We start from the raw sequence: 23,314 nt of genomic DNA, 5'->3' as shown, positions 1-23,314 counted from the left end.
TGGCCAGTGGGATTGTTGATGGCTTAGAGCTGACCAAGGCACCGAGTGTCCTCGCCGATTCAGAGGATGGCGAGCGCTCTCGTGTCTGACACAGTGCTGGATGCTGTGAGGTGAGGCAGCGGGAGATGAAGATGGAAGAAACACAGGTCCTGGCCCTTGCGGGAACAATCCGATTATGGAAAGTAACTTACTCCTGAGTAACTGATGAAAGATGAGGCCACAGGAGAATCCGGGGGGCAGGGGGAGGGTTGGAGGGAGGTGGAGGGAAGGAAGTGGGGCTGGGAGGGGCTCTGTGGCGTACAAGGCACTCAGGAGAGGTCAGTGCAGATGGACTGCCCAGCCTGAGCTCAATCTGCCCGGTGGAGTGACTGGGACATGCACCTTGGGGCCTGTGTCCAGGCTCTTTGCTGATCATCTGTATTGCCTCGTGCTGGCAGTTTTGCCCAGATTTGTAACCAGATTCACTAATTGTGGTTTTAGGTCACCGTGACCTCCTCCCCCACCCCCATTATTCTGGTAAATCAGGTTGCTCTTTGCACAGTGTGCTCTTTGAGGACCAGGGGAGGGCTAGGGAATTTTGCTGAAAGCAAAAGCTCATCTGGCAGAGGGCAGTGGGTTGGTGCGTTGCGATGGCTCAGGCAGGTCTGAACACAGGCCTCAGAGCAGACTGTGGGTCCGGATATCAGGCCATGTGGCAACTGTTCAGGACAGCTGCTGGCTCAGGCCCTTTTGAAAAGTCATGGTACGTGTCCCAGAAGGGCAGCTCGACCCCGACTCTGCTGTGGGCAACTTCATCGCTTGCCTTATGTCTCAACAGAATGAAAGATGACACTACTGTCAATGACATAGTGTTTATTTAAACCCTGAGGTTAAAAATAAAGACATTCCCAAATGGTGCAGCAGATGCTATAAGGAATACGTTTTGGGATACAGAAGTTCCTCACCCCTGCTGTGTAGGTGGAGTGTTGACATTTGATGTGCTTCTGGGTAATTCTTTGGCAGATAAGAATGCGATGGGTTTCCAGACCCGCTATCCCATAAGGCTGCAAGAACTGAGGATTAGTCAATTAAAGTGCAATTCCGATTCGGAAGCCATCCAACTGAGGCTTCGCTGTTGCTCTGCAGCCACCAGGGGCAGGATCATCTCTGGATAACACTCGTCCTAAGGTTCTAAGGAAGCCTTTTTATCAGAGATGCCTCCCAAAATTTAAAGATGTACTTTATTATTTTGAAAAAGTGCTTAAGAGAGAAAAGGCATTAACTCAGACTTGCCTGTTTCCTTGGAAGAAGCACAATGAAAAGAGAGAAACTTACCCAAGGTTCCACTGAAAAGTACATTTTAGGTAAGCATTTTGTAAATGTGGATGGCTGACTCCAGTCTCTGGGTGACCCTTGGTTCTGAGCATCACAGATGGCGGCTCTGCTGATTCTCAAAACCTCTGAGTCAAGGATGGGATTCTCCCATGCAGAGTCACCAAGGTGGGCTTCTGAAATTGAAACTCCTATAAAACCATGTCAGTGGACATCTAACCAGTATCATAAAACAGACTCTGAGATTTCACCCCCAAATGGGGATTTCTTTTCATGTGAGTCTGGAGTGGCTTCACCACCGAAGGTGACAACTGAAAATTTCCAGAAAAACCATCCCCTTTATTTTTGAATTATATAGTGTGGCTTTTCATGTCTACTTTCTAAACCCTATGTGGTGTTTCAGTTCCAGTTTCCTGCTTGAGAATTTCCTTGCCTGCTCTTGGTCCAGGAGACCTAGAGTAAGTGGGCTACAGCCAGAAGTGCTCTGCAGAGGCCACGCTTTCTCCCAAACGCCTTTCCTTGAGGTTTATGAGTGTGCCTGACAGAGGCTGTGTTCATGGGCGAGGGTGATCAGTGGCTTCTGAGACAGTGGTGAGCAAGGTGGCTGGTATCAATACTAAAGAGTGACGTTTACTCAGAGAGCTGGGCCATCAAGGGGCTGCTGGGGTTTTGTTTTTGTTTTTAAATAGTGATCTGAGATCCCAAGGATGTTTCCTTCTTGTTGACTTCTAGTGTAATTCAGTCTACTGGCTGGGGCTACCACTTTCAATAGCTGTCTTTAATTGTCGTTTGCATTAAAAAAAAAAATACTGCAACCCCAAAACCTCAGTAAAATTGGGAACCTGTTTAAAATAAGAAAGCTATTTATACAAGCCATACTTAAATATGGCTGCAAGCGTATCTGCAGCCATAGATATTCTCTAGCTGCATGGTGCACAGCAAACCTGAGCTCACCCAGCAAAGTAATAAAGGACAAGAGTCCATTCAGCACAAAAAATAAATATGCTGCAGAAGCAGAGTGTGACCGGGGGTCGGGGGGCAGGTCTCTGAACACAGCAAAGGCCTTTTTGCACAACTGCAGTCACCTTTTGTTGTGGTGCCACTAGGGGCCCACGCTCTCCTGCAGGAGTGGCTCTGGGTTGGCTTCACAAGAGCCAAGTGATTTTTTAAGCTACAGTTGGGCTGAGTGACAGAGGTTCAGAATCAGCCTCAGATGGAATGTCCCTGGCCTTTCGCAGAAAACACATCAGCTACTCTCGGAACGCTGGTTCTAGCTGCAGGTGATGGTGGTGATACCAGCACAAGGCCATCAGCTTGGCCAGAGTCTCCACGGTATCCTGGGAAAGCTAAGCACTCAAACCAAGATTACAGACTGCTTTGGGTTCTTTTGTTAGTTTATCTCACGTGGTGAACTAGCTACGTCTTATTATCTTTTCCAAGAGGATGGGTGGCTTTAAAGGCAGGATAATTTGCCCTGGAACAATCTTTAGGCTGGGTGGCACCCTGTGAGGATAAGCACGAGGCTAGGAAGTCTCTGGGGGCCTAGCTATTTCCGTTTTGGGGCTGAGCACTGTCAGGACCTTGCTCGAGGAGATGCTAGAGGCATGGCTTTCTGCCACAGGCGGCTGCTCCCAGGAAAGAGAGCACAAGAGGTCCAGCTTTTCTCTGGGCTAATCTCTCTGGAAGGTTCTGTGCACCATGTCCCACACCCCACTTAAAGTGACTGGGAGTGCCTAAGTCTCCTGTTTAAATCAAAGTTCTGAGTCCACTGCCAAAGTCATTTCCTCCTGACCCTGCCCCACGAGTCCTCTCTGCTGGTGCATGGTGGGTGTGGGGTCTGAGCTGAACTTGGCCTGGGGTTCCTGACCCATTCTCCAGCTCTCAGAACTGGTTAGACCAGGCTTGTGAATGACGAGATGAAGCTTCGAGGTGGTACGGCTTGGCTTAGTCACCAGTCTAGCTGGAGGGCTGGCTGGGCCCAGGACTCAGACCCACAGTCACCCTGCCCGGCGCCCTCTCCCTTGTCTCCAGCCAAGGTGGGCTGCTTTGTCAGATGCTCTACTCACTGTGGAAGTACCTGGGTCCTGATTGCCCTGTGAACAGGGCACAAAAAGGCCGTCAAAGGTGAGCCCTCTGTGGTGGGAGAAGAGGGCCTCAGAGAACAGGAAGATTATCTCCTTCTCGTCCTGGAAAAGGACAGAGGATTCATTTGCCCCCGAGGGAGGCAGCTCACAGGTGTCAGGTGCAGACTGAGCAGCAGGAAGTGGGCAAATGGGGTGTGGGGAATCTGGTAGGTGGGGAGGAGGGACCAAGAGGTGAGCAAAGAGCAGATTCATGAATTATGCCTGTTTACACTTGAGTTACCAAAGACTTCTGTTAAGAAGCCCCAATTTTTAAGTGGTTTCTACCCTGATTTATGATCATTAGTAAACATATCTGCAGGTGAGGCAGAAGCTCTTATTGATATAAACAAAGACAGGCTGTCAGCTAAGGAGTGAGCCCTATAGGCTGATGCACAACCCTGCGTTTTGGTCATGGCGTTGACATTACCCAGCATCTGGGCTCTGGCCGTCCGTAGACAGACAGCAGCACTGCAGGCCCTCAGTAGGTGGGTTCTGTTCCCTGGATTAGCTTCAATTCTGATTCTTAGGGTGATGTTGTGAGCTGTTGAGAGGCCTGGCTGAGTGAAGGGCTTTGCTTGAGGACAGAATTGCCCAGACAGAAGGGCCAGGAGGCAAGTGCAGCTGGAGGCCCCTCTGAAATGGCTGAGTTCTGGAGCAGCCCTGGACTCACGGGGCAGGAAGGGACAGGAGCATGATGGAGGAGGCTGGTTGGGATCTTGGGTGGGCCCCTGGGTGCCCCGACCTCCTTTCCCTGGGAGGACTCGAGGGCCTCACAGGGTCTGGCCAGGGCATCCCAGCTCATGGTCACCCATGATGCGTGGCCCCAGGCTGGGCACAGGGGGGCCATGTCTCTCCCTGAGCAGAAGTTGGGATCCTCTCTCACCTGGGAAACTCTCCATAGGAGGCCTGGAACCAACTGTGCCCCCAGGAGAGGCCAACGGTCTCCTGAGTGTTTAAAACTTTGGCATAGTGTCCCTCTGGGTGTAAGGACAATGGAAACGTTGCTTGAGCCCTTATAAGCCACAGGGCTAAGGGTGACGTGCACGGTGCTGAGTATGAGGAACAACCCAGCTCCAAGGAGCAGCCAAGGGCCCGTCTCTTAAAGTTGCACAGTGGATCTTGATAGCTTCAGAGCAGCTGTTTTTTGTTTCTTGGGTTTCGTATGTGCTTTATGTGACAGGAGAGGAAGAGTAGTGTTTCCTGTGGGTAATGGGAAACTATTAAAATCCACGTGCTTGAGGCTACGGGAAATCACTTCCATCGTAGATGACAGGCCGGTCAACCGTTAAGTGATAAAATACTTTCTTGGAGACAAACCTGAGGAAACAGAAATGGAAAAGGAGGTGTTACCTTGAGGGCTAAAAGCCCGAGGGGCAGCAGCTGCAGTGACCTGGCACGGCGAGTCTTTGTGCAGGGACCTCTGCTCGGAGGCTGGGGCCTCTTGCAGAATGTGTGGACTCTTCCAGGCCCCCTCACCCCCACTTCCTGTCTGTCTAGCAGAGATATCGCCCTGCAAAGTATCAGGGGTCTTGGGACACCGCCACAGACTTTCCTGGGGCTTGGGTGCAGAAAGGCCCATTTGGTCTCACACTGTGAAGCCCCGCCCCCGCTTGCCTTGCTGCTCTGAAGCAGTCCCGGGGGTCTCCGGGGTCTAGGTGGTCTGGACTGCACTGGGGAAGTGAATGGAGCAGGCATGGAGAGGACATATACGGTGGAAGTGAGCCTGGATTTCATTCTGACTGGGCATCTAAATCCATTTTGCCGTCCATGCTTTGGAAATCTCGAGTAGGCCCCTGAGATGACCTCAGTGGATTAAGGCCAGAGTGTGTCACAGCACCACGGCCGCTTCTAATGATAACTGAGGGCCGGTCTGGGGCTGCACTCTGCCCTCAACACGCCTCTACCGGCCTCTCCGTCAACACACAGTGGGGCTCTGTGAGGTAGTAAAAATACTGGCTGCCACTGCAGAGGAAACTGGGGTTCAACTAAAACCCACAGAGGGAAGAGCAGAGCCTGTGCCTGGCTGGCCTCCACCCAGTCTCCTAACCGCTGCCCCAGAGGGGCTGAGGCCCACGTCCAGTCCGAAAGCAGCTGTCTGGACACGCTGGGCCTGTGCCCAAGAGTCCTGCTAACTCAAGGTGTGTTCATGTTCATGGGGGAGGGGTTGGGGGGAGGGGCAGGGGAGGGGCAGGAGTGGGGCAAAGTGGGCAGCTCATTCTTCTAACCTCTCCCTTGGTGGATGCCCATGGCCACAGGCCCTGGGAGTTCAAGGCCTGGAGGTGGTGAGGGGGTGGCAGTCTAGCTTTCCCCTAGAGCGTCCTATTAAGTTATTCCCAGCCTATTAAGAGGGCTGGGAAGGGCGCCCATGTGGAGGGATGTGGCCGCTAGCTAAAGGTCCCGCTCAGAGAGGATGTGGCTGGATGCTGACAAGACAGGTCTTATAAAAGAGGCTAGGGCTTCCCTGGTGGCGCAGTAGTTGAGAGTCCGCCTGCCGATGCAGGGGACACGGGTTTGTGCCCCGGTCCGGGAAGATTCCACATGCCGCGGAGCGGCTGGGCCCGTGAGCCATGGCCGCTGGGCCTGCGCATCCGGAGCCTGTGCTCCGCAATGGGAGAGGCCACAACAGTGAGAGGCCCGCGTACCGCAAAAAAAAAAAAAAAAAAAAAGAGGCAAGCCCCAATTAAGGGCTTACGCTAAAGCAGAAGACATAAAAGGGACAGGTGCCCAGCAACCTGTCTCACGTCTCCATGACGTAGGCCCCTGGCTCACAGCAGATGCTCAACCAATGGTGGTCCTCTGTCCTACTTCCTTTCTTGGCCGCCCCTCCAGCCTTATCTCCCTACATCCCCATCCTCCTGCCCCCCAAGCCCTACACTCCTGGATCTGCATCTGGTGCTTTGAAACAGTGCTTCCCATAGATGGTACCTGCTGCTCCACTCCCATGACAGGAGGGCCCAGGGGCCTCACCTCACAGCTCTGGTACTGATTATCTCAAACTTTAGCCTTCATTCCTTCGCTTCTCTCTCATCCGTCCATCCATCCATCCATCCACCTAATCCTTCCACTATATTTACTGAGCTCCTCTCTGGTCTGGGCAGAGTGGGAATCTGGACAGCAGAGGCAGAAGAGTGTCCCAGGTGAGAGCCGAGAGTCTGCAGCCTGGCCACCTGGGTTCAAATCCAGCTCCACCACCAGCTGTGTGACTTGGGATTGTCACTCTTCTATCCTTCTGGTCCTCAGTCCCTTAGTAGTAACACGAGGAGAAAGACAGGCCCTATTGCATGAGGCTGATGTGGGGCTGAAGTGAGTAAGTAAGAGCGGAGGGCGGAGAACACACCTGACATGTGGCGAGACTCTCTAAGTATTAGCCTGTGTGTTACACAGTCTATAACAGACACTGGAACACCAAAGCAGAGGTCTAAAATCAAAGAACTACTGATAATAAGCTACTGATAATTAAATAACTTCTTTTAAACATCCACCTCTGTTCTTGGGACCAGGTGCCAGGTGGATTCATCTGGATGCCGATGAATGAGGTGGCCCCTACCTGGAAAAGGTATTGTCGAAGATGAGCATGTAGATGCCTGGTGTGCGGACCTTGAGCTGGCCCTGGATGTTCTCCTTGTGGGAATTGCATCGGGTTGTGGGAATGAGCACCTGGGAGACAAAGCAGATAGGAAAAGTGAAACAGAGCTGAGAGGGCACCATGGATCCTCTGGGCAGACTGTTTTTCTTGGCGAAGGAAACTGAGGCCCAGGGAAGCTGAGTGCCTGCCTCGTCTAAGGTCACAGCTGAGCAGGGTTGGGGCTGAGATCAACCCCCAGGATCGGTGGGGTACCTTCCACATGCCCTGGGTTTGTCGATAACTTGAGATAGCGGGGAGGCTGTAGACACGAGTTTCATCCAGAATCATGAATTGTTCAGCATCCCAAAAGAATGGTCCTCCAGTCTCCTCTGACCATGGCCAGTGCCAGAACGCTCCACCATCCGGAGGAACAGCCCCTTTCTGGCTTCAGGAAGGTGAGGCTTATTCTAGGTGAAATCCTGCCTGGCTCTTTCCTTTGTGCTGGTGCTGCTACCTTTGGGGGGGGTCTCACAGGACAGGCCGAGCCCTCTTTCCACATCTCTTGAGCACTTTGTGAAGCTGCTGGGCCCACTTTCCTCCAGGCTGACCACCCCTGGCTCCACCCATGGCTTCTCACTTGGCCCCAGTCAGTCCCTATGCCTCAGAGCCCTTTCATCTTTCCAAGTCTCCTGCTTCCTCTCTATCTCCTCTGAGAATAAGAAATTAATCCCAGGAGACATTTATTTTCTAAGGACATGTTCTATGGGCCTCACTGTCAGAGGCCAAATCTGAGCAAGTGGTGTGAGCTGGACAGGGCCAGGGCTGGGGTCTATGGATGGCCAACCTCTTTCCCATGGGCAGAGTCTTCAACCTGTTAGCCAGCTAAGATACTTTAAAACTGAAGATATGACAAGAACTAACAGAAGAGCCAACCAAAATTAAAAACATTTTTTTGAAGGGACAAGCACTTAGAGGGTCTTGTCTCATTAAGCATCCATAAGCCTCCCATTTGGGACTACACATAAATGGTCACGCGGACCATGTAACATCTTAGCAACGGGTTCCTAAGGTGGTGAGCTGCCCCACAATGTAAAAATCTTCATTCTCTACAAAATTAAATGTTGCTCCTTTTTTGGAAATTCAATTTTTGTTAAATTTAGTTTTAATTTTTTCCTATTAAACATTTTTCAACCTGTGCAAAATGACTGAATCCAAAATAGTTATAAGGATGTGATTACTTTTTCAACTCAAACTTGAATACAGCTACCTATTTCTTGAAACACTACATGGTGGCCACAAAGTTCCCAAAGTGAAGTAAGTTCCCACAAAAGGCTCTGCTGCCCTTAAGGATCTTGTGGTTTAATGGTGACAACAGATAAGAAAAACATTCAATTATGTTGGGTGAGACTGTCACGAGGGGTCTACCAGGGAGGGGTGCCTATCCCAGCCTCTGGGTGGGAGGGAGGAGAGGCAGAATCAGGGAAGACTTCCTGGAAGAGGCAACACTGAGCTTGGACAATTTAGCTAGTTATAGGGAAGTCTGGGAGCTCCAGGCAGCGGGGACAACATATTCAAAAGCATGGGAGAATGGCTAAGATTTACCCTCTCAAGTAACAACCAAAACCGACAAAATATACAAAACAGTTTTTAAGACACTGTACATCAGGCAATGATGGACAGTGATCTGTGAGAGAACAAGGTGAGCCCTGCAATTGCCCTAGTTTACTGCTTTGAGAGGAAAAGAGGACAACAAGCAGATGGAACAAATAAAAAACAGTAAGATGAGAGACTCAAACCTAACCTTATTGACAATCACATTAAATATAAGTAGACTAAACATCCCAATTGAAAGGCAGGTATTATCAGGTTGGATAAAAGCAAGCCCCAACCCCATCATGCCTACAAGAAATACAATTTAAATGTAAAGATACAAAGAAGTTAAAAGGATGTAAGAAGATATACCATGCTAACACTAGTCAAAAGAAAGAGGGATTGACTATATTAATATCAAAGTAGATTTTTACATCAAAGAATGTGGCCAGGGACAGTTTCATAATGATAAAGATGTCAGTTTCATCAAGGGGGGGGGACAAAACAATCCTAAACATTTATGCCCCTAATGACAGAGCTTCAACACACATGAAGCAAAAAGTGGTAGAGTTACAAGGAGAAATAGAATAAATTCATAATTATAGTTGGATATTTTAATGTCCCTCAATAATTGATGAAATAAGTAGACAGGAACTCAATAAGGAAATAGAAGAACACTATCAACTGACTTGATCTGATATGTATAGAACACTTCACCCAACAATAGCAGAACACACATGCTTTTCAAGTGTACTTGAAACATTCACCAGGTAGGCCATATTCTAGGCCATTAAAAAAAAAAACCCAAAACTTACATTTAAAAGGATTCAAACTATACAAAGTGCATTTTCTGACAATGGAATTAAGTAAGAAAAAAAAAGCAGTTGTCTGGAAAATCCCAAAATATTTGGAAACTAAATAACATATGGGTCAGAGAGAAGTCAAGAGGGAGATCCCAAAGGCATGGGAGACAGAGACAGAGCACATAGTATGTTCCTGACACCACAGTACATTTGCTCTGGCTGGAAACTGGTGGTGGTGGTGAGGGAGTAGGACGGGCCCAAGACAAGCCTGGAGGGGACAAAGATGCATGACGACCTACTGTGCGTGGGCTCTGTGGCAGCTACTTCTTATCTCATCAAGTTCCATAAATGTTCTACAATATTCTAATTCCACTGGGGACTGAGAATCCTGGGAAGTTGGGTGGTTGGGTCTGTTCCCGTGATGCATAACCTAAAAATTCTGAGCCTGGCCTAAGATACTTCAGCAACCACATGTAGGAGGAAGTGCTGGGGAGAAAGGTTTGCTGTTTACACAGGGACGCCTGTGTGCCTCGCACCTCAACCTTCCCACACACTACTTTGATTACAAAGCAAAACCCAAGAGCTTGTTAAGGCAGATCCTCTGAAGAGGACATGTGTAAGATAATACTCTTCATTTCTTTAAACAGTCTACTCTATGGACTTTTGGTTCATTCCAGCTGCTGTTTTTTCTACCACGGTCAAAATCTGTAAGACTGATTTTAAAATCAATCAAACAAAACGTCTAGGGGAGATTAACGAAGGCTCTGGTGTCAAAGCCCATACAGCAGAGGTGACGGGAGATGACTGGGGTCTCATGTAACCCTGAGTGAGACAGGTCTCTGCTGTGTGAGCTCTGGGGGCATCTCCCATCAGCCTCCAGTGCTTGGGCACCCATGACCTGATTTATGTGATATGTCTGCAAAACAGTCCAAGTTGGTCTTACTGCTTTCTCGAGGGACTCTAGTGACCTGGCGGCCTGGTACAGAGCCAGGGTTCTACGTTAAATGGAAAAAGTCAGTCTCAAAAGGCCATATATTGCATGATTCCATTCACATGAAATGTCCAGAACAGGGAATCTGTAAGGACAGAAGGTAGGTTGGTGGTTGCTGGGTGGAGGTTGGGGAGTGACTGCTAATGGGCACAGGGTTTCTTTCTGTTTTGGGGGATGATGAAAATGATCTAAAATCAGACAGTGGTGATGGTTACACAACTCTGTAAATAATACTGAAATAACAGTGAATCGCACATTTTAAATGGGTGAATTATATGGTGTGTAAATTATACCTCAATAAAGCTGTTTAAAAAATAAAAGTCAAGGGTCCTTGCTCCCAGTAGCCCCAGGCAGGCCTCTGAGCTTCTCCGGTCAAAGAGAGAGGCAGGGCCTAGGTCTTCTTCCCTGATTTGTCCCAGGCTTCAGGGCAGCAGTCTGCACCTGGGTAGCCTCAAGTCCTTGATTTACCGCTTCTTTCGTCAAGTGCTTCCCAAAGTCACAGTCTCTAATCTCAGTGTCGAGGCATGGCCTTGATAGAGGAGGTCCCTCTGGAGAGAGGGTGGTCCCGAGTGGGAGTGTCTGACATGCTCCTAGAGATGGGACTGGCCTTCCATGCTGTTCCCTCCACCTGCATGCTTTTCCTCTAACCCATGTGCCCCTGCCATCCCCTCCCCACAGCTTCTCTTGGTTTGGCCCAGGAGTCTCCTGCCCCGATCACTGCTCCCCAGGTTAGGTGCCTGTCCCCCACCCCCAAGTGCCACCCCACCATGACAGTCACCACCTGGAATCACAGTTGTTTCTTTCATTCTTTTTTCCCCCACAGTTGTTTTTTTAATAAGGTCTCTCTCTGATCATACCATGAGCTCCTCAAGGGCAGATTCCATGCTGTTCCTTCTCTCTTTATCCCCGGTGGGCCCACCCTACAGAGCCCAGTATACAGCAGTACAGTAAACGGTTGTGAACAGAGTGCAAGTACACAGCATAGCTCCTCACGCCTGAACCCCCACAATCACGAAACCTGAGAGTTGCAATTTGCACTATTGTCCCATTGTTCCCAATAAGGTACAGTCTGGTCAGGGCATCATACGGGGAGTCCCCAGGACAGATGCTAAAGGTGTGAGCCTGGACGTAGGTTCTCCAGGTTGATGTCTGTACGGGACCTCAGGCAGACATAACACCCATCCCCACAGCTGGCCGGTGACAGTCGGGCCTGTGACGGCAGAGGAGCACCTGAGCACCCTTCTCACCCACCCTGCAGATGGGGTCCTTCTGCCCCCTGGCGTCCACTGTGGGAAGGACAATGGTAACCGTATCCTTCAGGCAATAAGGGAGCCAGAGATGAGGATGGCTCCTGGGCGTCCCTGAGCTCCTGATTCCTGGGAGGAACCACACAGGTCTCCCAGGGCCATGAGGATTAGGCTGGTGAGTGACTGAGCAAGGAGAGAGGCGTGGAGACCGATCTAGTCACCTCCCTCTCTCCCTCCCACAAATATCCACCGGTATCTAACGTGGGCAGACACAGTGCGAGGTGCTCGGTGGGCGTTGCGAACAGGAGGTGAACAGCGAAGGTGCTGGTGCTGAGTTCCAGGTGGTGCAGCTGGTTGCTAGTGCAGAGCTGAGAAGCTGCTGCTTAAGCTGCTGCCCAACCAACTGCCCAGGCAGGCCGCTCCGCACCCGAGTTTCCTCATCAGCAAAGTGGGACTAAGACCTGCCTCATGGACCGAGACATGTGCCCAGGTGGCAGCAGTGAGCCTGAATCCACTCTCTGACCACAAGCCCAGGACCTCCCGGGTGGACGTTCAGAACCGCTCGGGAAGGAAGGGCTCCAAGGCTACATGTGTGGTGTGGCTGTGAGCCTCCAAAAGGAAAAGAGGGGCAGAGCAGTTTTTAAATAAGCACGAGCATGAGCCTCCAATAATCCAGGCCAACTCAGGGGGCTAGAACTAAATTTAAGGAGTGAATTTGAAGAGGACAGAAATGACAAAGCAATCTCTGTAATAGGCAGATACCACCAGGACAGGGATGGCAGGAGAGCAAACACAGATGGACTCACGTCCCCCCATGTGGATACCGAAGCTGGAGCGGCGACCCGTGTGCCCAGCATGCCCGAGCCTGGCCCTCCTGGGGCTCTGGGCCTTCCCCAGCCCTCACCGTGAGCCCCTTAGGACACCCAGAGGACCACAAGCGTGAGGGACCAGTGGATGTCATCGCAGAGACTTCACAGAAGGCTTCTTTCACACAACTTCAAATTGCTCCTCTCTAGCTTCATTCTTAGAAAATGGAGATTTTGTATTAAAAGTCTAGGATCTACCCGGAGCTCCAATCCAGCCTGTGTGACCGTCCTCACCTTTCCTTCCACTCACAGTGATTCAAATGGAACTTGCGTTTCCACCCAAACCAGCTCTCCCTCCATCATCCCCTGGCACCCTCCCTGCAGAGATTCAGGTGTGGAATTCAGACCCTCCTTCTTCCTTGGCCCACAGTGAATCAGCCCCCACGGAGGCCTGTTCATTGTCCTGTGCTCTGCATCCTACTCCATCCTTTCTACTCTTCTTCCCCTTGAGCTAAACCAGTGGCTCTCAACCTTGATTGCCCACTGGGACCATCTAAGGATGCCTGGATCCCCCTTAGAGATCCTGGTTTAGTGGTCTGGGGTGTGGACTCAGAAGTGTGTTTTAAAAAGCTTCCCAGGGTTTCCCTGGTGGTGCAGTGGTTAAGAATCCGCCTGCCAATGCAGGACATGGGTTTGAGCCCTGATCCAGGAAGATCCCACATGCCACGGAGCAACTAAGCCTGTGAGCCACAACTACTGAGCCTGCGCTCTAGAGCCTGTGAGCCACAACTACTGAGCCTGTGCGCCACAACTACTGAGCCTGCGAGCCACAACTACTGAAGCCTGCATGCCTAGAGCCCGTGCTCCACAACAAGAGAAGCCACTGCAAATGAGAAGCCCGTGCACCACAATGAAGAGTAGACCCCGCTCGCCGCAACTAGAGAAAGCATGCACACAGCAATGAAGACCCAACGCAGACAAAAATAAATAAAATAAATAAATAAATAAATAAATTAATTAATTAATTTTTTAAAGAAACCTTCCCAGGTGTTTCTAATGTGTGGCCAAGGTTGAGAACTATGGTCCTGGCCACTGTCAATGTCCCATGTGTAGAATGTCTTAGGAGTTTATGAACTGGTATCTGCCATGAAGATTTCCAGCCCAACCACCCAAGTGACACAATGGCTATGAGTCTCTACTGACCTTTCTGAGGCGAGATGCTGAACACCCTAAGCTCATAACCAGAAGCAAAGATCTTGGTCCCCACCTCCCATGGTGACCCGTTCTTGCTCGGCATGGCTCTGTTAAAAGAATGATCCTTAAACTGAGTCACACATCTGTATTCCTTTCAGTTTCACCTACTGACCTATTCCAAGGTCAGTCTGAAGCTGACCCAGGAGTGGGCCTTCAGACATTAGAAGACAGCTCTCCTCCCCCAGGCTGGACAAGCCCGGGTGTGTTGCCTGCTGTGCATGATGCAGCCCAGGGGGTTTTCCCACTCTGGTCTCTCTGTGCCCCTCTCACAACATCCCAGGTAAGGTCTGCCCGGGGAATCCTGCTGGCAGGGAGATGGCCTCACCTTACATTGATCCAGCGGCGTGTCCTCCGCCTCCCGGTACACCACACTGAAGGAGATACTCTTGGGGTCGGAGGAGAAGACCCAGCCGATGGTGAGGCCTGCCTCGGCCACAGTGATGGGGATGAGGCTATAGGTACTGGACCTCACAAACAGCTCCCTGTTGCCCTCCCCGAAGTTGGTGATCTCTTCCACCGTGAGGGGTAATTTTATCCTAAAATACGAATGCAGAGAGGGACTTGATCAAAGCAGGGAAAGCGTTTGAGTCCACTGGCCAGGTTGTCTGTGACTCCTAGGTGACTGGAAACCCTGGAGGCTCTTGGGAGGACAAGCCCTGGGTCACCATGACTGACATGCTTAAAAACATGGGAGAATTCTTGATGTGCAGCTCACGCCATCAGATGTTTCCTGAGCACTTACTAGGTGCCTGGCATAGCTCTAGGCACTGGGGACACAGAAGTAAAAAATACAGATGATAATCCCTGCCCATAAGAAGCTGGTGTGGTGCCTGCAAGCCGGCTGGAACTGAGAGGACGGCCTGGGCCGCTCTGTGCCCCTCAAGGATGGGAAGCGCGTGCCAAGGCCTCAGCTTTCTGCAGCTCTCCTGCAGCTGCCCTGCTGCTCAGCTGTCCACTCTTTCTCTCCCCTTTCTCCTTCCAGTTCCTCGCCTCCCGCTTTTACCTAATTAGCACCAGAAGTAAGCACACGCATCATTTGAAACCTCCTGCCCTTTCGGTCAGTCGTCCCTCTTTTCAGAGGAAATCCGGGGCCTGCCAAAAAATTCCAAGCAGGCACCCGGACTTTTCATAAATGCAAACATCCCAGACTCTTTAATGCAGGGTAGTCTAAGGGCCCTGGGGAGACAGGCTTCTTGGGGCTGTGTCCCTATTATAATTCTCATTATCTGGATTAAGAGCCAGTTCCAAAAGTTTAAAGGGTTTAGGGACAGTGAGTTTCTCTGCAGGACCCAGAGAACCCGGTGCTGGTACCTGCCTCGCTTCTCATCTGCCGCAGGGCTCAGCCTCACGTCAGCCTCCGGTTCCTCACCTGCAGACAGGGACAACCACGCCTGCCTCTGGCGGGTGTGACAATTACATTAGAAGATGAACCTGTGCTGAAGGGCAAAGTCTCCCTGATTAAGTGGTGCCTCCTCCTGCCCAGCAAATCCGGAGGCAGCAGGTGAGCGAGGGCCACGAGGGCAGGGCCTCCAGTGCGGGGTTGCAGCTCAGGAGTGTGCGGCCCTGGACGGTCCCATCTCCTCTCCTCAACTGTGCAAGGGCTAACTCTGCTCGCCAGCTTCGGGTGTTGTCACAAGGGCCGTGTGAGGAAGCATGATGCTCCCGTCTACACACGAGGAAGCTAAGATTCAAAAAGACTAAGCAACTCTATCCAGGTCCATACAGGTCTGATCCAAAGCCACTGCCTTTCTACTACACCAAACTGCCTTTCATGGACAAAAATATTACTGTCCCCTTTAACAGAGGGGTGGAAACCAAAACTCAGAGAGGATAGGTAACTTGCCCAAGACTGCACAGCAAATAAGTGGTGGCGCTAAGAATTCTGTTGGCTCCAAAGGCGTAGAGGTGGATGGGAATACTCCCCAAGCTTTGCAAATGAGAAGACTAATCAATGATTAGAAAACCAAAATGCTCTAAGGAACAGCTCTGATATAGGTCATTCACCTGTGTAAAAATTTAATTCCATGGACCATTTTCCCATGTGTTAATTTAAGCTTTATTGCTAATTATAGTAAAAAAAAAAAGGTCTTGTCCAATATTTACAATTTTCAAGAATCTGCAAGTAGGCAGAAGGGTCCATTTTGGAAAAGAGGTCTCTTACAACATGGAAATCTTGCTGCATTACTTACTCTGACAGGGTGCCCCACTAATGCTGGGTCATTTCATAATTTTACATTCCAGAATTCTCCCCTTGCACCGAGTTACTTGGATTGTGCCTTTAATCTTTTTTACCTTTCTAGACTCATCTGTTCAGTGAGAGGACAATACTCAGTCTCGCCAAAGGAGATGCCAATAAAAAGAAATCCAGGGTTTGCCATCTCTGCTCAAATATAATCTTAAATAAAAGAAGTCTGTTGTCCATAAGACTCACATCATAAATGTAAATTCAACTCGTCTCCCTACTTCTGGCCCTTCATAGTCATTCTCCACATGGCAACTAGAGTGACCCCTTTTATAACGTAAATTATATTAAGTCACATTTCTGTTCCACATCTAATTTTAAAGCTCCCATTCCCCTCAGATTAAAAGCCAAGGTCCTTACAATAGCCAAGAAGGCCTGATGTGATGTGGGCCCTGTTCCCTCTCTGACCCAGTCTCCTTCCCTCTTTCTGCTTCAGTCACACTGACCCTATCCCTCTTCCTTAAACACAGCAGACACCATCCTGCCCCAGGGCCTTTGCACTGACTGTTCCTTCTGCCTGAATGCTGTCCCTCACATATCTGCATGAAAACTCCTTCAAGTCTTACCTTCTTAGCGTTTTCTATTTAAAATTGCAACCCCACAAACGTATGGACACCAAGGGGGAAAAGCAGGCGTGGGGTGGTGGTGATGGTAGTGGTGGTGGGATGAACTGGGAGATTGGGATTGACATATATACACTAATATGTATAAAATAGATAACTAATTTAAAAAATTAAGAAAAAATAAAATTGCAATCCCTCCCCCCTAATCCTACTCTGTTTCTTTTCCAAAGCAAGCACCACCTTGTAACATACTATATAATTTACTTATTTATTGATGTTTACTGTCTGTCACCCATGCTGGAATGTAAAGTGAACATGAGGGCAGGAATCTTTGTCTGCTTTGTTCACTGATGTGCTCTAAGAACCTAGAAGAGTATCTAGCACATAGTAGGTGCTGGATAAATATCTGTGAATGAGTGACTGAATCTAGTCAATGACCATAATGCAATCATGCAGACATTGGTCACAACACTGGAGAAAAAGAATGATATGGGGAAATACTCATGCAATATTAAGTTTAAAAAGACTGTGAAATAAGATGTAGGATATTTGTTTATGTTGAAAAATTAGGTATATTAGTATAAACAAGACTGGAAGGCTATATCCAAAGTGGTTTGCTTATCTCTGTTTCCTGATTTTCTACAAGGAAAATTTTCTTTCAATAAGAAAATAAAGTTATTTTCAAAAAGGAAGAACACAGGACATAGGGGTGAGGGAAGGATGAGTATAAAAGGATGGGGGAGCTTTTTGCGGTGATGGCACTGTTCTATATCTTCACTCCGGTCAATCTGCTTTTCTGGACCTAGGTTTCCTCTTTGGCAGACTTGGGAGTGGAGCTGGTTGGGTGCTGACGCCTGAGACTGTAAAGCCACTGGCAGAGCTCAGTGTGGGGGCTGGCAGATGCCTGGTGATTACACTGTATTACTTGTCAAAATCCAAGCACTGTACTCTACAAATGGGGACCTTTACTGTATATAAATGGAAGGAAGGGAGGGAGGGAGGGAGGGAGGGTGTGTTCCTATCTTGCTAGTTGTTTGGCATAGGGTGTCCAGCACTGTAGCTTGCTGGTCGTTGAGTGAAGCTGAGTCTTGGTGTTGAGATGGAGATCTCTGGGAGATTTTTGCCATTTGGTATTACGTGGAGCTGGGAGGTCTCTTGTGGACCAGTGTCTTGAAGTTTGTTCTCCCACCTCAGAGGTACAGCCCTGACACCTGGCTGGAGCAACAAGAGCCTTTAATCCACACGGCTCAGAATAAAAGTGAGAAAAAAGAAGGAAAGAAAGAAAGAAAGGAAGGAAGGAAGGACGGAAGAAAGGAAGGAAGGAAGGAAGGAAGGGAAAGAAAGAAAAAGAAGCACAAACTTGAAAACCACCAGGGGTGCCAAGTCTGAACCTCTGGGGTGCTTTCCAGCTGGGACACCAGAAGGCCAGGCCTCCTCTGGTGTTCCTCCTCCCCAAAAGTGACACCCTGGGAAGTCCAGCTTGGGGGCCCATCACTTACATCAGTTCTCCCGACTTCAGCAAGCAGATTTCAGCATCCTGCCCCACGGGCATGTCTTCAGTGTCCTCAGGGGTAAGAGAGTTTGACGTGGTGTCCCTGAAATGTCACAAACGAGAATACAGCCAAGTTAGCACACAGCGTCCCGCATCCTGAAGCCCGTACTCTTGGAGTCTGGTAGCCAACCTCAGAATGCACGGGGAACCCTTCAATCATGGAGGCCAGGACAGAGGCCCCGCAGACTCTGTGGGTGGAGAGCCATGGGGGCCAGGTCCAGGCAGGCAGGACGGGGAGGGAAGACAACAGGGCTGCAGTGACTTCCCCAATGTCTTCCCGGTGGGCGTGGGATGGGTGACCACAGCACAAACGGACCACCCTCCTGTCCCACGCCAGTAGAGCTACAGCCACGGGGTAAGTTTCCAGCACCACTGATGCTGCCTTTTCAGCGCCAGTCCCTGACTAGACGAGCCTGCTCTGGCCCATCTCTGGGGAACAAGGACAAGTACCCAGAGCTGATGAGGCAGGAAGCAGCATGGCCTGAGAAGGAGGTTGTGGGACAGAGACTCATACAAAGAGGGCAGATCCATGCCACATCTCCTCTTCCCTCACAACCCACTGTCTGCTGTGCGGAGAACCAGCTGTGGGAACTGCCTGGCAGTACAGAGGTGCCATGGTTCCCAAAGTGTGCTCTGTGGAACACCACTGCCAGGGGAGGGGAACCCTGCACTCTTTCTTAGAAATTTATGGCATTCTTAAACAGTAAATTCAAGGCTCTGAGATGTCCTGCAGTAAAGACATCTATTAATTTTCTTTTAATATTTATTTTCCTTATTTTTTTGGCTGCGTCAGTTCTTAGTTGTGGCACACGGGATCTTCGCTGAGGCATGCGGGATCTTTCGTTACGGTGTGGGGGTTCTTTGCTAGTTGCAGCATTCGGGGCTTCTCTCTAGTTGTGGTGTGGGGGTTTTCTCGCTCTAATTGTGGCACGCAGGCTCCAGGGCGCATGGGCTCTGTAGCTGTGGCGCACGGGCTCTCTAGTTGAGGCACGCGAGCTCAGTAGTTGTGGCACGCGGGATTAGTTGCCCCACGGCATGTGGGATCTTAGTTCCCTGGCCAGGGATCAAACTTGAGGCCCCTGCATTGGAAGGCAGATTCTTTACCACTGGACCACCAGGGAAGCCCCAAGACATCTACTGAATTTTAACTCTAGCGCTCCCATGGAACATTTTTAACTCCTGCTGAGTTGCTGATCCTCGGAGCAGTGCCCGCACTTCACTGATGGGGACACAAAGGCCCAGGCAGGTCTTGAGAGGCAGGGCCAGAGTCAGACACCCTGACTCCAGCTCAGTGCTCATCCTGCTGGGTCCCACACCCAGTGCGGCCAATCGCTTATATGAGCTCAGGGATCTCAAACCCAACCAGCTCCAGTGCCCAATGCTGCCTGAGAAGAACCTAGGTCCAGGAAAGGGAAATGATTTGCTGCTTTGCCCCGTGGGAAAGGGTTAATGAGGAAGATCTCCTGAGCAGCATGGCTTTTCCCCAAAATGCTGTGATAATTCCCTTCTCAACTGTCCTGGCAGGATCTCCCCTATGTTTCTGGGGTGAGGTCAATAGGCCCCCAAATGCCGTCACCCAGTTCTGCTCCCCCATCCCGCCCCCTACACACACCCCTGGGCTCTCACCAGCCTGGCTCCCAGGCACATTCACTCAACCCCTGCGGCCCTGCGTGAACTTGTGTGAACTCAGAACTGCCCTACCCTCACCCTGCCTGCTGCTGAGCGGGTCCTGAGGCGGCGGCCCAGCACTGCACAGGACACGTGAGGCGGGCATGGGCCCTACCCCACAGACGCGCTCCACCTGAGGCAGGGACAGACAGCTGCGGCCTGACTGGAAGGAGGTCTCAGCACATACAGTAGCACACACGAGGTCAGCGGCTGACAGCAAGCGTCCAGACCACGTGCTCAGATGGCCCTCCTCACCTACCCTCACACCCACTCGGGCACCAAGTTCACGGCTGCCCCTAGAGTGGACCTACAACTTACGCTGGAAAACTGGTGTGCTTCTCTGAGAGCGCTATCCGGGCTGCGGCCAGGTGTGATGCCTGGGGAGGGGCTCTGCAGCTTTCCCAGGGAGTTAACAGACCCTGAATCCCAGAGCTCAGGTGAGCCTGGGACCTCACATCATCTCTGGAACATGAGAAATACAAGAGAGCACAGTGGGTGGCCAGACCCTAATGCTCACAGAGCTTCTGCCTGGAGGTGGCGGCCATCGCCTCTGCTCAGAAATGGTTCTCACCACACTGCTCCTCACATTTCACTGCCGGGTGGGTCCTGTGGCCAAACACGCCACAGCAGGGGCATGAGGCTCATCCTTCCACAGGGAGAGGCAGTAACAATGGGCAGAGATGCACAACCCGCCCATGGGGAGGGGCAGCAGATACCGTCCCCCAAAGTCTACGTCCTGTGTCTGAGGCCTGAGGCTCCTCACTCAGTCAGCAGGACGCTGGGAAGGTCCCGGGAGCACCCAGGTGTTCTTCATGCAGATGCGAAGATGGGTGGTTCAGAGTTGGCAAAATCCAGTGACTCTCGCCTAAGCCTGTCCCGGATGCCACTCAACCCTGGGGGCAGGAATACCTGTGCAACATGCAGTGCGCCTGCAGCAACCAGGATGCACCAAGAGTTTGGGGTCAGTGACTGGTGGCGTGACCCCAGGGGCTGTGACAGACGCGGCACCTGCAGCTTGCTCCCACCCCCCATGCTCCTGCACCCCATACTCCTCCCCGCCACCCACGTGTCACAGCCCTGGTCACGCTGGGCTTTGCCTATCTGCTTTTGGGTCTTATCTCCCCCTGGTCCACATGCTCTTTGCAAGCAGGGGCTGTGGCTGGGCTTTCCCTGTCCCAAAGGACAGGTCACTGCCGTGTGCAGGAACCAAAGAATGTCTGTGCTACTTGCTAAGAAATATACGTGGGGGTGTAAATCGTTAGTGTGTAAATTCAGGATAAAAGGGCAGAGGTAATGCTGATGAAATCAAGAAAAGAATCAGCAACAGATCCTGAAGGAGGAAGACCCCGAGTCACACATGGAGTGGCAGATGCTGGGTTAGCAGAGCCACACCTGGGGACAAACTGCAGCACCTTCACCTCGAACAGGATTTTCTCAGACACAAAGCAGACTGTTTGCTGCCAATTTACAAAGCCTCTCTGTCTGGAGGACAGCACTGCACAAGGGGAGGCCTCCGTCCTCTCTGGAAATCTCTGAGCTCGAGACTTGGCTTCATTCAGACAGCTAGACATCACGCCTGCTCGCTCCGCCATATGGCCCTGCTTCCCGGCCTCCCTCCTGTCTACTGCTGGAGTGCTGAGGCCGCTGGCTGTGACAAGCTGCTCAGGGCGCTGCTGCAAAGGGCTGGAGGGGTGGCTGGCACGGGGGTCCTCAAGTGCCTGCTGCCACCAAGGGCAAGCCTTGTCACTCCTTTTTCTCCCCAGCCCAGCCCACCTCTGACCTCCTTCCTGTCCAACACCTCTTTTTCTCGTTCATCTTCCAATCGCTGGCTTCCAGATTCCCCCACCCCCATCACAGAATGTCAGTGCAAGAAAAAGCTCAAAGGACCATCCAGTCCAACCCCACTTGATGGCTAAGGAGGCAGGGCCAGGGGAGAGGAGACGGGCCCAAGGCCACTCAGGCCTGCCTCGTTTCATTTGCTCTCATCCTTGTGCAAAGTGCAAGTACCATAAATGAGAAAGATAAATAACACATGATGAAACGAACTCTGAAAACTGTGGCTGGTTCTCTCAATACTCCCTCATTAAGAATAAAAGATGTCGGGAATTCCCTGGTGGTCCAGTGGTTGGGACTCTGCATTCCCACTGCAAGGGGCACGGGTTTGATCCCTGGTTGGGGAACTAAGATCCCACAAGTTGTAGGGTGCAGCCAAATAAACCCTAAGATGTCCTAATCTTTTATTCCCCCTCCTCCTCCTCCATCTCCCCACCTCTCTGACCATCATGACACAGACAACCCTATTACCATAGTAGGTCCTGCAACCCTTGCTAGTCCTGGCTGAGGCCCTGCATGGGGGAGATCTGTGAGGTGGGAAGGGGAGATGGGTGGAGGTGGGAGTGTGCATGGGTGAGTGATGCAGTCTCCAAGGCAATGATTAGGGACACAGAGTTTCCTTTCAATGGCTTTTCAAACTGTGGGTCATGACCCACTCAGTCAGTTGTCAATCAATTTAGTAAGTCATGACAAATATTAAAAGAAATAGGATAGAGAGGGCAGACAGCAGAAGCAAGAAGAACTACAATCCTGCAGCCTGTGGAACAAAAACCACATTCACAGAAAGATAGACAAGATGAAAAGGCAGAGGGCTATGTACCAGATGAAGGAACAAGATAAAACCCCAGAAAAACAACTAAATGAAGTGGAGATAGGCAACCTTCCAGAAAAAGAATTCACAATAATGATAGTGAAGATGATCCAGGACCTCGGAAAAAGAATGGAGGCAAAGATCGAGAAGATGCAAGAAATGTTCAACAAAGATCTAGAAGAATTAAAAAACAAACAAACAGAGATGAACAATACAATAACTGAAATGAAAACTACACTAGAAGGAATCAATAGGAGAATAACTGAGGCAGGAGAACGGATAAGTGACCTGGAAGACAGAATGGTGGAATTCAGTGCTGCAGAACAGACTAAAGAAAAAAGAATGAAAAGAAATGAAGACAGCCTAAGAGACCTCTGGGACAACATTAAACGCAACAACATTCACATTATAGGGGTCCCAGAAGGAGAAGAGAGAGAGAAAGGACCCGAGAAAATATTTGAAGAGATTATAGTTGAAAATTTCCCTAACATGGGAAAGGAAACAGCCACCCAAGTCCAGGAAGCTTAGAGAGTCGCATACAGGATAAATCCAAGGAGAAACACGCCGAGTCACACAGTAATCAAATTGGCAAAAATTAAAGACAAAGAAAAATTATTGAAAGCAGCAAGGGAAAAGAGACAAATAACATACAAGGGAACTCCCATAAGGTTAACAGCTGATTTCTCAGCAGAAACTCTACAAGCCAGAAGGGAGTGGCATGATATACTTAAAGTGATGAAAGGGAAGAACCCTACAACCAAGATTACTCTACCTGGCAAGGAACTCATTCAGATTCCATGGAGAAATCAAAAGCTTTACAGACAAGCAAAAGCTAAGAGAATTCGGCACCACCAAACCAGCTCTACAACAAAGGCTAAAGGAACTTCTCTCAGTGGGAAACACAAGAGAAGAAAAGGACCTACAAAAACAAACCCAAAACAATTAAGAAAATGGT

General features: G+C 50.3%; 1 protein-coding gene across 1 annotated transcript in view; it reads right to left on the bottom strand.

Annotated features, from left to right (window-relative positions):
* Nucleotides 1-837: 837 nt before the first annotated feature.
* The window catches only part of FYCO1 (FYVE and coiled-coil domain autophagy adaptor 1), a 58,598-nt gene continuing 36,121 nt past the window's right edge, over nucleotides 838-23,314 (bottom strand). Inside the window, exons 10-13 of the mRNA XM_028479502.2 lie at nucleotides 17,995-18,090; nucleotides 14,016-14,226; nucleotides 6,982-7,091; nucleotides 838-4,751 (exon numbers count right to left, since the gene is read on the bottom strand). Coding sequence (XP_028335303.2) covers nucleotides 4,676-4,751; nucleotides 6,982-7,091; nucleotides 14,016-14,226; nucleotides 17,995-18,090 — 493 coding nt within the window. The 3' untranslated portion in view covers nucleotides 838-4,675. The remainder of the gene's footprint in view (nucleotides 4,752-6,981; nucleotides 7,092-14,015; nucleotides 14,227-17,994; nucleotides 18,091-23,314) is intronic.

The sequence above is a fragment of the Physeter macrocephalus genome, chromosome 18 (genome assembly GCF_002837175.3).
Source record: "Physeter macrocephalus isolate SW-GA chromosome 18, ASM283717v5, whole genome shotgun sequence".
Taxonomy (NCBI): domain Eukaryota; kingdom Metazoa; phylum Chordata; class Mammalia; order Artiodactyla; family Physeteridae; genus Physeter; species Physeter macrocephalus.
Note: the sequence above shows the minus strand (reverse complement) of the source record. Positions and strands in the feature narration are given on the sequence as shown.